The sequence below is a fragment of the Lytechinus variegatus genome, chromosome 11, assembly GCF_018143015.1.
Source record: "Lytechinus variegatus isolate NC3 chromosome 11, Lvar_3.0, whole genome shotgun sequence".
Taxonomy (NCBI): Eukaryota; Metazoa; Echinodermata; class Echinoidea; order Temnopleuroida; family Toxopneustidae; genus Lytechinus; species Lytechinus variegatus.
Window position 1 is genome coordinate 15,232,293 of NC_054750.1, and position 13,758 is coordinate 15,246,050.

General features: G+C 38.1%; 1 protein-coding gene across 3 annotated transcripts; it reads right to left on the reverse strand.

Moving 5' to 3' along the window:
- Window positions 1–1,005: 1,005 nt before the first annotated feature.
- On the reverse strand, window positions 1,006–13,283 carry LOC121424034. 3 transcript variants are annotated; one of them, XM_041619609.1, is made up of 8 exons: window positions 13,121–13,283; window positions 10,409–10,543; window positions 7,230–7,481; window positions 5,740–5,994; window positions 5,073–5,274; window positions 4,262–4,374; window positions 2,702–2,839; window positions 1,006–1,535 (listed from the first exon to the last, which is right to left on the reverse strand). In XM_041619609.1, the coding sequence occupies exons 2-8, from the start codon at window positions 10,529–10,531 to the stop codon at window positions 1,131–1,133; spliced, it is 1,488 nt and encodes a 495-aa protein (XP_041475543.1). In that variant the 5' UTR covers window positions 10,532–10,543; window positions 13,121–13,283; the 3' UTR covers window positions 1,006–1,130. The 3 variants fall into 3 exon arrangements, with proteins under 3 accessions (XP_041475543.1, XP_041475541.1, XP_041475542.1); XM_041619607.1 differs by having other exon boundaries at window positions 1,007–1,535; window positions 5,686–5,994; XM_041619608.1 differs by lacking the exon at window positions 13,121–13,283 and adding an exon at window positions 12,847–12,865 and having other exon boundaries at window positions 1,007–1,535; window positions 5,686–5,994.
- Between the last annotated feature and the right edge of the window lie 475 nt (window positions 13,284–13,758).

The following is a 13,758-nucleotide window of genomic DNA, read 5'->3' on the forward strand; positions in this document are numbered from 1 at the left end:
TTTCTAGTCAAAGTTTCAAAACTCTGTGAAGAAGTTTGGTGAACCTTGTGTAGCTCAACCAGATAGAAGCAAAAACATCAAAATCGGTCAACAAATAAGGTGAATTTTGAAGAATGGACGCCACGGCATAAGCTCATCTGACACTTCGGGATGGATGAGCTAAAAATGACCAAACGATGATCAAAGTAACTCGAACACTAAACGCATATACATATGACCTACAAGTTATAACCTACAGCGATTTACCTTTCGATAAAGACTCAAGTTACCATATGGTAACTTTGTCATAAATGGATACTACCAAAACAATCCTTGATTTTGATTTGCAACGGAACTCTGTTCTGGAAAAAATCATACCACAATCTTCATATTTCCATCAATGTTCACATTTATTTCTGAAACAAGCCCTAATTCTTTAAGAAAATAAACTGCCACTTTAGAACCAGAAATTGGTCATCTGAAGGTGATTATGGGATATCTATCTTAACTTTGGATGCTATATGTAACAGGATTCTCACAGAAATTAATATTGCTTCTATGTGCCAACTGTTATGACAAACTGGAAAAAAAAAGCAGAAGTTACAGGTTTTACCAAATTTTCCACTAAAATATAGTTACCATGGCAACCATGTCTCCATCCTCTCCAAAATCATTAGATGGCTTTGCTTTACCATAATGGACCTTCATGACAAATCAGAAGATAATTGGAGAAGAAATGCAGCCTGAAGAGCACTCACAAGGAAATCTCTGCTACTTCCACAAAAACTCTTGTTACCATGGCAACAATGTCTCCGCCCACACAAAAATCAATAGGCGGCTTCGCTATACTACACTAAACCTTCATGCCAAATTTGAAGATGACCGGAGAAGAAATGAAGCTGGTAGAGCGCTCACAAGGACATCTGCTATTTCCACAAAACTCTTGTTACCATGGCAACGATGTCTCTGCCCACACCAAAATCAATAGGCTTCTTTGCTTTTCCATAATGGACCTTCATGCCACATTTGAAGGCGATCGGAGAAGAAATGAGCTGGTAGAGCGCTCACAAGGAAATCTCTGCGGCAGATGCAGCGCGACGAGGCCAAATCCATAGTATCCTCCGAACTCTGTTCGGGGATACAATAACAGGTCACAGGTCCAAATCTTCACCATATCTCACATGAACTTCAGGCTTTTTATTGCCATTTACAACAATGGTAATAATGTTTGTCTTGATGGTTACACTCTCCTCTTCTTCTGTCTGTTTGGACTTTTTCTCTCTGCTGGTCTTTAATCTGACACTATTTGAGAGGTCATCGGTTTCATCGGTGTTCTCCCTCTTGAGGCGAGGGCTGTCCGAGGCAAGAGGCACTGTTAAGTGTTTGTACAATGCTGGAGAAACAAAGTTAAGGTTTGGCACTTTAGACTTTAATATAGGAGTCCCAGGAGCAAGCTCTGGATGCCTCTTGAGGAAAAGATTAAACCATCTTTCGCCTGGCTGATTGTTCTTGAAAGGAGTCTCACGGCCATCGTCATCAAGAATCTTCTTTACCACCTGAAACACATTTTACAAACATATAAAGAATATATCAGTAAACCTTTCTACATAGAGGACTTGTGTACTTCATTGTGGTACAGAGATGAATTTGTATTGCTTGACATTTTCCCTGAAAAGTTTTGAGAATGACAGCACATATATTTTTTCTTAGTGTATAATCAACTTTCTAAAAAATAACATGATTGAGGTCTGCTGAACATAGAGCCTAAGGCAACACATGGGTGTGGGCAGGAGCAGCCATGTGTGTCACATGAAGAACAACATATGCCTACCACAAGGATTCTTGATGTAAGGTGGTATGCTATTGTAAATATTTCTTTATCACGTGACTGCTTCGTCTGTAAATTTCAGGTGATTCCAGTCTGACCTAACGGTTTGCAATGATGAATACAATAGCTGAAAGTTGCTTTATTTTTAATCCTGGACAAAGTTACTGCTGGTGATATTGCATTTTGCAGCTAGACAATGGCTACATGTCATCACACTTTTTTTTATATCTCACGATTTCCCTTTTTACCTCGCAAAATCATTCCCAATGCTTGACCCCTAGGTTTGGCTAGATATGCATTTTTTTCATCTGAGCTATCATTAAAAATGTTACATAATTACTTATTTTAGACAAGAATTACAATGGGCAACACACAGTACTCTGAATATTTATTTTGGACATAGTGTTGAGTATCTTGATCTGCAGACATGTCTTTACTAGGCAACTGTGTATTTTGTGTCTTGTCTGGTCTCTGTTGCTGCCTTGGTATCAGTCTCTGTGTCGAAGGGAAATGTCTCATGTCTCAGCATGACACTGAAAAAGAGCCAATTTTGATAAATTAATCTCACTGTACTACAATCTGTCGGTGTTGGGTGTCTTCAGACATTTCTCTTAAAAGTTTTTCTTTGTATTAATTGTAATTGTATCTCATCTCAGAATTGGCTAATTCTGCACACAAGTGTCTCTGTCAATGTCTCATCTTGGGAATCATTGACTATGTCTCTGTATCTGTCATGTCTGAGACTGTCTTGGACCGACCACCAGCATGACACTCCTGTACCGTCCAAACAACAACAACAAATTCCACCATGCTTTAAACCATCTTCTAGAGTAATAATGAGGAAAAACTCACAACGTTATATATTGATATCTTGAAGGGAAAACAAGGCCTTACCTGAATAATGTCCTTCTTGGCTGGACATTGACCGATGCGGGACATCTGCTGAACCCAATTTGAAAGCAGGGTTTCTTCTGCAGCTGTAAGGAAGGAGGCCATCCCGAATTTACAATTAACAGCAGTACGCCCCAAAACCTGCAATGATAATGGGAATACAAGCAAAATCAATCATAGTGGAAGTGGTTTATGGTACACCATGTGGAAACTCTGAGAAAGGATTCTTAAAAATAAAGAAAAGTGGATAGAGGAAGTTAAATGGATAGGCAAGAGAGTGGAGGTCAGAAAGTAGAGTATCTTTCAGAATCAAGTGTCATCCTTAAAAGGATTGCAAACCAGAGAGAGTTGAGAAGCTTGAGTAGTTTCTAGAGATGAAAGTCTTGAGTACTTGGATGGATGAGAGAAGATTGGCTTGAGCAGGAGAGACAAAAAGAGGCTTGAGTATTTGAGAAGGGGATGGCATGAGATGACATATATAAGGCTGGCTTGAGTCAGTGAGTGGAGTTGAAGAGCAGGAGAGAAGAATCTATCCACTCACTTCCGCAGTTTTCTTTACCAGCTACAAACCTTCAAACAAATTATCATCATTATATTGTAAATACTAATGGCTTTCAACCCAGTAAATAACATTGCATTGATCGATCTATTCTGAAAAAAATCTAGGAACCAGCAGGATTTGAACCTCTCATCTGATTGCCGGTCAGCAACTCTACCACCATGCCATAAGAACAAAACCATCAGTTCCCCTGATTTAATTTGACATGCATTCTTATCTTAGTCTGCCATGGACAATGAAATGGAATGTTAAAGGCTTGCTGGGGAAGTTTCATTATATTACATATGGCTTTCAATTTTTTTTTCTGACTTGTCAAACAGATCGATCAATGCAACCATCAGTTCCCCTGATTTAATTTGACATGCATTCTTATCTTAGTCTGCCATGGACAATGAAATGGAATGTTAAAGGCTTGCTGGGGAAGTTTCATTATATTACATATGGCTTTCAATTTTTTTTTCTGACTTGTCAAACAGATCGATCAATGCGATCTTTTTTACTGGGTTGAACACCATAAGTATTTACAATATAATTAATGAAACTTCCCCAGCAAGCCTTTAACATTCCAAATTATCACCATTGCGACCTTTATCTTAACTATCATTACCGTTACCAGTATGATCATAAGTAATAGCCAGGGATTAAAATGAATGCAATTTTAGTTGATCTCTAGGCCTCTCTTATCATTGTGTGCCCTTTATGCAAAAATAGCGAGCAGGTGATATCATCATTTCCCTCATTTGCATAATAAACAGGATATGTGCAGTATTTGTGAATTAAGTGAAACTTGAATGACATCCAAATTTTGAAGAAACATTCGGCATTGTGGTTCATTCAATTTTTCTCTAATCAATAGTGTCCATTTTCCAATTAAGCTGACTAGGCCTTTAAAGCAGAAACGAACCTGCAGCCTTAAAGAGCGCCACCATAAATCCTGAACTACTCACATTGGCTAAGTGTTGGTCAATTAATTCCCCCTTTAATACTTAACAATTCCAGGTTACCTTGTCATGAAGTGTGCTTCTGGGGACATTAAATTTCTTCGCAGCCGCCCTTAAAGTCATCTCTTTCTTCTTGACCATTCTGACAGCTAACTCCATATCTTCCTGTGAATAGCCTGCACGGCGCTTCTTGACCCTTTTCTCATCAACTGCTATTGGGTTTTCTTCTTTATCGTTTCGATTGATGGATAGTGGTGACGGCGTGTCCTTGTTGGATGTCTGCAGAGCCCAATTTGAAATCAGGGCTTCTTCTGCAGCTGTAAGGAAGGAGGCCATCCCAGTGTTACACTTAACAGCAGTACGTCCCAAAACCTGCAATAATAATGGCAATAAAAGCAAGAGTACGATAGGAATTGGTGAGATCATATGCATTGTTCTTTAGTTGCAAAATGTGATTCAGTCTTGCATTTATATCTTTCACGATTCTTTATAAAAATACAAATTACGATTATCATTGTTACCTTTAGCATCATTCTCAGTATCCTAATTACCATTATGATCCAAAGCAATATCCATGGATACTGCTGAATGCCCGATTTGCATACCGATGAGGTTGTTTTGTGAATCAAGTGAAACTGTAACCTCACATCCACATTTGATGAATTTTTCAATGTTGTGCTTGTTTTATTTTTCTCTCTTTAATCATTTCCATATTTTGAAGAGGTTGAGTTGGCCTTTAATACTTCATAATTCCTGGTTACCTTGTCATGAAGTGTGCTTCTGGGAACATTAAATTTCTTCGCAGCCGCCCTTAATGTCATCTCTTTCTTCTTGACCATTCTGACAGCTAACTCCATATCTTCCTGTGAATAGCCTGCACGGCGCTTCTTGACCCTTTGTGGTTTCTCATCAACTGCTATTGGGTTTTCTTCTTTATCGTTTCGGTTGATGGGTAGTGGTGACGGCGTGTCCTTGTCGGACGTCTGCAGAGCCCAATTTGAAAGCAGGGCTTCTTCTGCAGCTGTAAGGAAGGAGGCCATCCCAGTGTTACACTTAACAGCAGTACGTCCCAAAACCTGCAATAATAATGGCAATAAAAGCAAAAGATTACAATAGGAATCGGTAAGATCATATGCATTGTTCTTTAGTTGCAAAATGTGATTCAGTCTTGCATTTATATCTTTCACGATTCTTTATAAAAATACAAATTATGATTATCATTGTTACATTTAGCATCATTCTCAGTATCCTAATTACCATTATGATCCAAAGCAATATCCATGGATAATGCTGAATGCCCGATTTGCATACTGATGAGGTTGTTTTGTGAATCAAGTGAAACTTGAATTATCATACATTCTTATACATTACATCCACATTTTGATGAATATTTCAATGTTGTGCTTGTTTAATTTTTTTTCTCTTTAATCATTTCTATATTTTGGTGAGGTTGAGTTGGCCTTTAATACTTCATAATTCCTGGTTACCTTGTCATGAAGTGTGCTTTTGGGAACATTAAATTTCTTCGCAGCCGCCCTTAAAGTCATCTCTTTCTTCTTGACCATTCTGACAGCTAACTCCATATCTTCCTGTGAATAGCCTACACGGCGCTTCTTGACCCTTTTCTCATCAACTGCTATTGGGTTTTCTTCTTTATCGTTTCGGTTGATGGGTAGTGGTGACGGCGTGTCCTTGTCGGACGTCTGCAGAGCCCAATTTGAAAGCAGGGCTTCTTCTGCAGCTGTAAGGAAGGAGGCCCTCCCAGTGTTACACTTAACAGCAGTACGTCCCAAAACCTGCAATAATAATGGCAATAAAAGCAAAAGATAATATCAACAGTAGTATGATAGGAATTGGTAATAACAATAACAACAATAACTGGATTTATATAGCGCTTTTTCCAGAGAAGATCATATGCATTGTTCTTTAGTTGCAAAATGTGATTCAGCGATGCATTTATGTCTTTCACGATTCTTTATAAAAATACAAATTATGATTATCATTGTTACATTTAGCATCATTCTCAGTATCCTAATTACCATTATGATCCAAAGCAATATCCATGGATAATGCTGAATGCCCGATTTGCATACTGATGAGGTTGTTTTGTGAATCAAGTGAAACTTGAATTATCATACATTCTTATACATTACATCCACATTTTGATGAATTTTTCAATGTTGTGCTTGTTTAATTTTTTTTCTCTTTAATCATTTCTATATTTTGGTGAGGTTGAGTTGGCCTTTAATACTTCATAATTTCAGGTTACCTTGTCATGAAGTGTGCTTCTGGGGACATTAAATTTCTTCGCAGCTGCCCTTAAAGTCATCTCTTTCCTGTTGACCATTCTTACAGCTAACTCCCTATCTTCCTGTGAATAGCCTACACGTCGCTTCTTGACCCTTTTCTCATCAACTGCTATTGGGTTTTCTTCTTTATTGTTTCGGTTGATGGGCGGTGGTGACGACGTGTCCTTGCCGGACGTTTGCAGAGCCCAATTTGAAAGCAGGGCTTCTTCTGCAGCTGTAAGGAAGGAGGCCCTCCTGGTGTTGCACTTAACAGCAGTATGTCCCAAAACCTGCAATAATAATGGCAATAAAAGCAAAAGATATTATCAATTGTAGTATGATAGGAATTGGTAATAACAATAACAATAATAACTGGATTTATATAGCGCTTTTTCCAGAGAAGATCATATGCATTGTTCTTTAGTTGCAAAATGTGATTCAGCGATGCATTTATGTCTTTCACGATTCTTTATAAAAATACAAATTATGATTATCATTGTTACCTTTAGCATCATTCTCAGTATCCTAATTACCATTATGATCCAAAGCAATAGCAATGGATAATGCTGAATGCCCGATTTGCATACCGATGAGGTTGTTTTGTGAATCAAGTGAAACTGTAACCTCACATCCACATTTGATGAATTTTTCAATGTTGTGCTTGTTTTATTTTCCTCTCTTTAATCATTTCCATATTTTGATGAGGTTGAGTTGGCCTTTAATACTTCATAATTCCTGGTTACCTTGTCATGAAGTGTGCTTTTGGGAACATTAAATTTCTTCGCAGCCGCCCTTAACGTCATCTCTTTCTTCTTGACCATTCTGACAGCTAACTCCATATCTTCCTGTGAATAGCCTGCACGGCGCTTCTTGACCCTTTGTGGTTTCTCTTCAACTGATAGTGTGTTTTCTTCTTTAACGTTTTGGTTGGTGGATGGTGACGGTGTGTTCTTGTTGGTGTCCTTGATACCTTTCTTGGAATGACGTCCAGAAACCTATTGCAAGATTGTAAACATGAAATAATTGATCGTAAGTGTATCATAGAGATACAAGTCATGCAGTGTGTCCACAGACATAATCAAATGCCTCTGCAGGGTGATATTTTCATAAAATTGATTGCAAAATATCATGCATGACTCTACAAATGACTGAAACATGTTCTAGATGCCAAGTATATTCAGCACAAGAAAGGGTCACCAGTTGCACATAACATTGTACATGAAATTGAACATTTCATAAATTACAAACGGCTTTATGAAATCCCCCTCCCTCCCCCAGCCAAAGTAATTTGTGTATTTCACTTTTGTCAGCCAGGGTGATCTTGGAGGTTCAGGTGGTCTGTGCCCCAGGGGGGGGTGGCACTTCCAATGACGAGTGGATACCATGCGCAACCATGGGGTCTCAAAAAGCACCCTAATTTTCCATATTTCTGAAAATGCACCCCTTAACAAGTATTGGCGTATGAAACCCTACCCTTAACATTCATTGGAAACAAAACGATACCCTTGGCAATTAAGTATTCCCTGAATTGAACCCCTACACAAGTACAGTGATATTTTAGCTGTTAAATGTCAAGGACATCAGTTTTACCTTTCCCTACAATGGGTTTAGAGTACGGCCCCACCTCCCACACCTTGTGCAAATCGGACTCTACTAAACAAGTTGACTAGCTGCTGGGGCAAAAAGTATATGTACATCCTTTATAAAACATTTTTAGTCTCTTTTCTACCCTCGCATATTTGACCCTAGCTTTCCTAGCGAAACAGATATCCTTCTTTTCATTATTTGAGGGTTTTTGACACCCTTACTACTAGTACGTTATGAATTAAAGTGCCTTATCTTGAAAAATACATCCTTTTTACATGTTTTTTTCGTCGCGCATAGTCTCTTTTCTACCCTCGCAAATTTGACCCTGCTTTCCTAGCGAAACAGATATCCTTTTTTTTCATTATTTGAGGGTTTTTGACACCCTTATTACTAGTATGTTATGACTTAAAGTGCCCTATCTTGAAAAATACATCCTTTTTACATGTTTTTTTCTGTCGCGCATGGTATCCACTCCCCACCCGAGGGTCTATGCCCATAAAACTTTTAGTGTGGGTAGCAACTGCCAAGGCTTACAAACGAGAGCGAGAATGTTCAAGGCAACAAACTTGGTCCTTTCACACTAACCTCTTAAAGATTACAATGCAAAACGATACTACTATCTAATCTATCCATCTATTCTCTCACGATTGAAACTTTCAAAGATCATACAGTCCATCTTCTCTTATCCGGACATGTTGGGACCACCACCAATCCAGATGAGGGATTTATCCAGATCTTGGAGACCAAATATTATATACACCCAGGTGCCTCCCCAATGGTAGCTACAGATAATTATATAATATTGGATGGCCTTGAGGTTAATACAAGGAAATATTGGACGAGCTTTACATAAATATTGGACGAGTCGAAGACGAGTCCAATATTTTGCAAAGCGAGTCCTATATTTCCTTGTATTGACCGAAAAATGGGACATCCAGTATTATGATTATTATTCATACAGAGAATTTTAGCAAATAATTTTTAACTTACCCTCCCGCCCTGAGACTCTGACTCTGCTGTATGATAGGGGGACCTAAAGCTACGCACTTTGTTTTCAAACAATAAAAACTGTCCCAATTTTAATATTTCAACAAATTATATTTTACTAATTTGTGGCAAACATTCTTAACCAAGTAGAAAATATCACAAAACTCACTAATACGAAAATCCCGTCATGTTTTTCGAACACCTCTTGATTTCGCCGCCCGATGTAGAAGGGGTCCTAAAGCTACGCACTCGATTTATCATGCAAAAAATAGTATTTCCTGTGCCTCAATTTCTAAAATATATTCAAATTATTATAGGATAAAATGAAATTAAAGCGAATATAACTCCAAACTTCCCAACAGTTGTTGGTTTTCTCTGCATTTAGAGATTTACTGCAGCCTCTGTAGAAAAAATTTAATAGGAATTGTTCATCACTCTGCAGTCACAGTTCGACGCAGAGTGCGCATTTGCCATTGAAAACTGCATGCGCGCGCGATGTGTGGTGCGTATCTTACCCCCTACCATACAAACGTCGGGGATTCCCCTTCTAGTCGTCCAATATTTTCAATATTGTGTCACCTCGGAAAAAAATATTAGGCGAGTTCAACAAACTTTTAAGTGGGTCGAGTGCATCAACAAAATAACACTTGTATTTGGGCTCTAAAATTGTCTGTATGGATAATAATCTATTGTAGTGGGTGTAGACAGACAGTATTCACTGCATTGTTATTGCAAATTTTAGCAGTTTTTTTATGAAAATTAAATTGATTGGTTGCCAAAACTTTTGGATAATTTACCTGCTGAAATGATTGAGGAATATATCCAGCATAACTTGAAAGATAGAGAATGACTCCATGAAACTAAGTTAAAAAATTGGATCATCGCAGCGGGCATGGCAGCTTTGCAAAGTCAGCCATTGTTATACTGACAAAAGGCTCAAATATGATAGATGGCGCTGTCCGCAATGCAAGACAAGCCTAGTTAGCGAGATGCATTGTTTTTTCTACAAAAGAAAAGAGAACATAATAAAAATGGTTGCGCTGTGCCCTGATTTACTGGAAAATTATCCTGTCTAACTTCTTTTGGTAATTTGGGTAAAATATTTCCATGAAAAATAATGTGGTTGTAGGTACACTATATTGGAAAATGTATGCAATCAAGGTGTGTTAGCGTAGGAATTTTGATTTTAAATTGAAATATAATTTCCCCACGTACTAGATTGAAAAAAAAAATCTCGGCAAGTGTGCGTCCAGATAATAGAAAGATCCGGATAAGAGAAGTCGGACTGTAGTCTGTTTTAAATCACTGATCAATATTTCCTGATTTTACCAGGTTTAAGCTAGTTTACCTTGTCACGGAGGGTTCTCTCAGGGATATTATATTTCCTTGCAGTAGCCGCCAAAGGCATCTTTTTCTTCTTCACTTTTTTGACAGCCTTCTTCAGCTTAGGGGGAGATTGGGATGTCTCCATGCTGAGCAATTACTGAAATAGATTAGAAATTAAACTGTAAAATCATACGATTTCAAAACTTCAAGTTAAGCACAATAATGAAACAGATAAGACCATGTGTTTCAACTCGGTTTCCTATTGGGTTTTGTTAGGCTTTTCAGAATTATAATTGGTTTAAAACTATTTTTAAAAAATTAATATTCATAAAAGACAGACTGTGAGACAAAAAATGTCAAATGTCATTTTGATTACACATGGAAAGAATGTTTGGATCATATGCCCACAAGGTGCATACATACATCTGACACAGCGAATACATGAGCATTCCAAAATATGATAGGCAAAAAAGGAACAGTTGTTCTTTAAAAAAACCAAGTATTGGTTTAGGGGTCCCGATCCTCAAATCTCATATCACATGAAAGTCGTACATTTTACTTCACCCTACCTCTACATAGTTCACAATTACATTCATGGATATCCTGTAGGTGACAAGGTCAGGTAATTTCAGAGAAAAAAATAACACAGGGGCTAGGGGTGACATAGCCCCCGATATACTCAAGAGCCCTCATCCTTTCTTGTCTTTCCATTTCAACTTTTCTACCTTTATTACTTTTCCCTCCTTCATATTACGCTTGGTGAACCGTAAACCTTCTCCACGTTAGTTTGGCAGTAAGTTGTAAAAAGTAGCTCACAAATATAAAATATTAATTTCTCAATTCTCAAGTGGATAACTTCCCATCAGAGCATTCAAAAATATGATGGGCAAAAAAGGAACAGTTGTTCTTTAAAACAAAACAAGTATTGGTTCAGGGGTCCCGATCCTCAAATCTCATATGTTAACACTTTTATCAGTCTCAAAATTGGTGATTTAGAGCCAGTATCAATTTTCTTACACATGTTAAAGGTCAAGTCCACCTCAGAAAAAATTTGATTTGAATCAATAGAGAAAAATCAGACAAGCACAATGCTGAAAATTTCATCAAAATCGGATGTAAAATAAGAAAGTTGACATTTCAAAGTTTCACTTATTTTTTAACAAAATAGTTATATGAACGAGCCAGTTACATCCAAATGAGAGTCAATGATGTCACTCACTCACTATTTCTTTTGTTTTTTATTGTTTGAATTGTGCAATATTTCAATTTCTTACAAATTTGAGGATTAGCACCTCCTTGCCTGAAGCACAAAATGTTAAAATAATGGAATTTCACGTGTTCAGGGAGGAATGAAACTTCATTTCACATGACAATGACGAGAAAATCAAAATATTTCATATAATAAAATACAAAAGAAATAGTGAGTGGGTGATGTCATCAGTTCCCTGAGGGCCTCATTTGCATACCAACAGAGATGTGCATATAACCGTTTCGTAAAATGAAGCGAAACTTTAAAATGTCATAACTTTCTTATTTTACATCCGATTTTGATGAAATTTTCAGTGTCATGCTTGTTGAATTTTTCTCTCTTTTATTCAAATCAAGTTTTTGTTGGGGTGGACTTGTCCTTGAATCCATGATAATCCACTGCCGTTTCGAAAACATTGCAATTGCAAATTATTATGCAGGCGCGCACGCGGAAATCACTGCTACATTTAGCAGCTCAATTCATGAATATTCAGCCAGGATTAGATCTACATGTATAGTTCCGCATCATTCAGAGCTACCAAGTCTCACGCATTATGCGTGAGACTCAAGCATTTTGGACTCTTGTTCATCCCCTCAAATCTGTCATGCAACTATCACAGCCTATCCCCATATATGATATACATTTGTACACAATATCTGTGATCTCACTCAGATTCACAGAAAATCTCACGCATATGCTGGTCTTTGAACTTGGCATCTCTGATGATCATTTTGCATTTAAATATCGAGCTATCAGATCTCCTGCCCCCTCCCCCTGGCCCTGTTGGAACAAAAGTAAAAAAAATAATAAAAAAAACTCCTCCAACTTCTCAAGTTGACGAGAACTTATGAAAAATGAACATTAAACTTCAGGAAGTTCCCAGTTAGTTGTGTGTCCGGTCGATCAATTTTAGAAAGTCATTTGGAAAAATTTACAAGCAGTTTCATCCATTTTTAGTTCAAACTGTTAGGAAATATTATATAGAACAAAATAGAAGATGATTTACAGCTATTGAATTCGTAATTTTAGTGTAATCCAAAGACAAAAAAAGGCTTCAAAAAAAGTGTCCGTACACCCGACCCCCATCCGACTTAATTAATGTTAACTTTCTGCGTATACTATATGATCCTAAAAACTTGTCTGACAAGTGAAATTAGAATTGCTTCCAATAGCAATACTGTGAAAGTCAAGTGTCATAGTCTAAGACATACTTTCCAGACAAATGCAACCGTAAAGAGACATAAAAACAAGTCACAGTGTCCGATGTTTGGCAAGTTAACTCAACGTCAACGGCCTGCTCTTCCCCACGCCTAACGTCGCGTTATCGTTAGCGCTCGGCTAGGGCTAGGCTCGGTCGTCGAGTCAATAGTTGGTGAATAATTACGGTACCGGTACGGTACAGTGAGTGTACCGGTAGTCCCACTCGCAAGAATATCAGTTAGGGATTATCAAGATTTAAAAAAAATTGCTTGTCCACACATTTACCTTTCAAGTTTCAATTCTTTTCGACGCAATTCTTCTAAAAGAGAATGCCAGAAGGAGTGGAAGATTTCGAACAAAACAAACTATTGCTTCTTTCCTTTCATTTTTGTTTGCTAGCTTTTTAAACCGGACATGCTAATCCCATGAAGCAAGAGATCGGACATCGTGGAACTCGTCGGACACCTGCATGGCGCGGCGCGGGATAACCAAAAATCCCCCCGGAACCCCCCCCCCCCAAACAAACAAAAAAACGGGACCAAAACGCTGCCTCAACATTGATTGTCCCTTTTCACATGTTTGCTGATTGTGTTCTCATTTTTTTTTATTCATCCGGATCCAGATCCAGCCGTTATGTATTTTGATTTTTCAAAGGAGCAGATCAGACTCGAAGACAATTATAGGGGCGAGTCCCGTGGGCGAGGGTAGGGCTATATACCGCCGCCTTTTATTTTTCAATTGATCATCAGGGCGAATGGGGATCGGGAGGGGTGAAGGAAAGGGGAGAAATAAGAGAAGGTATACACTAGTTCTTTACTTGAAGAAGAAAATGAGGGATGCGTGGATAGCGATGGCGATATACCCTCCCCGTTGTCAAAATCCTGACACCGACTGGCCTCTAGCGTAAGGACTGTGCCATTAAA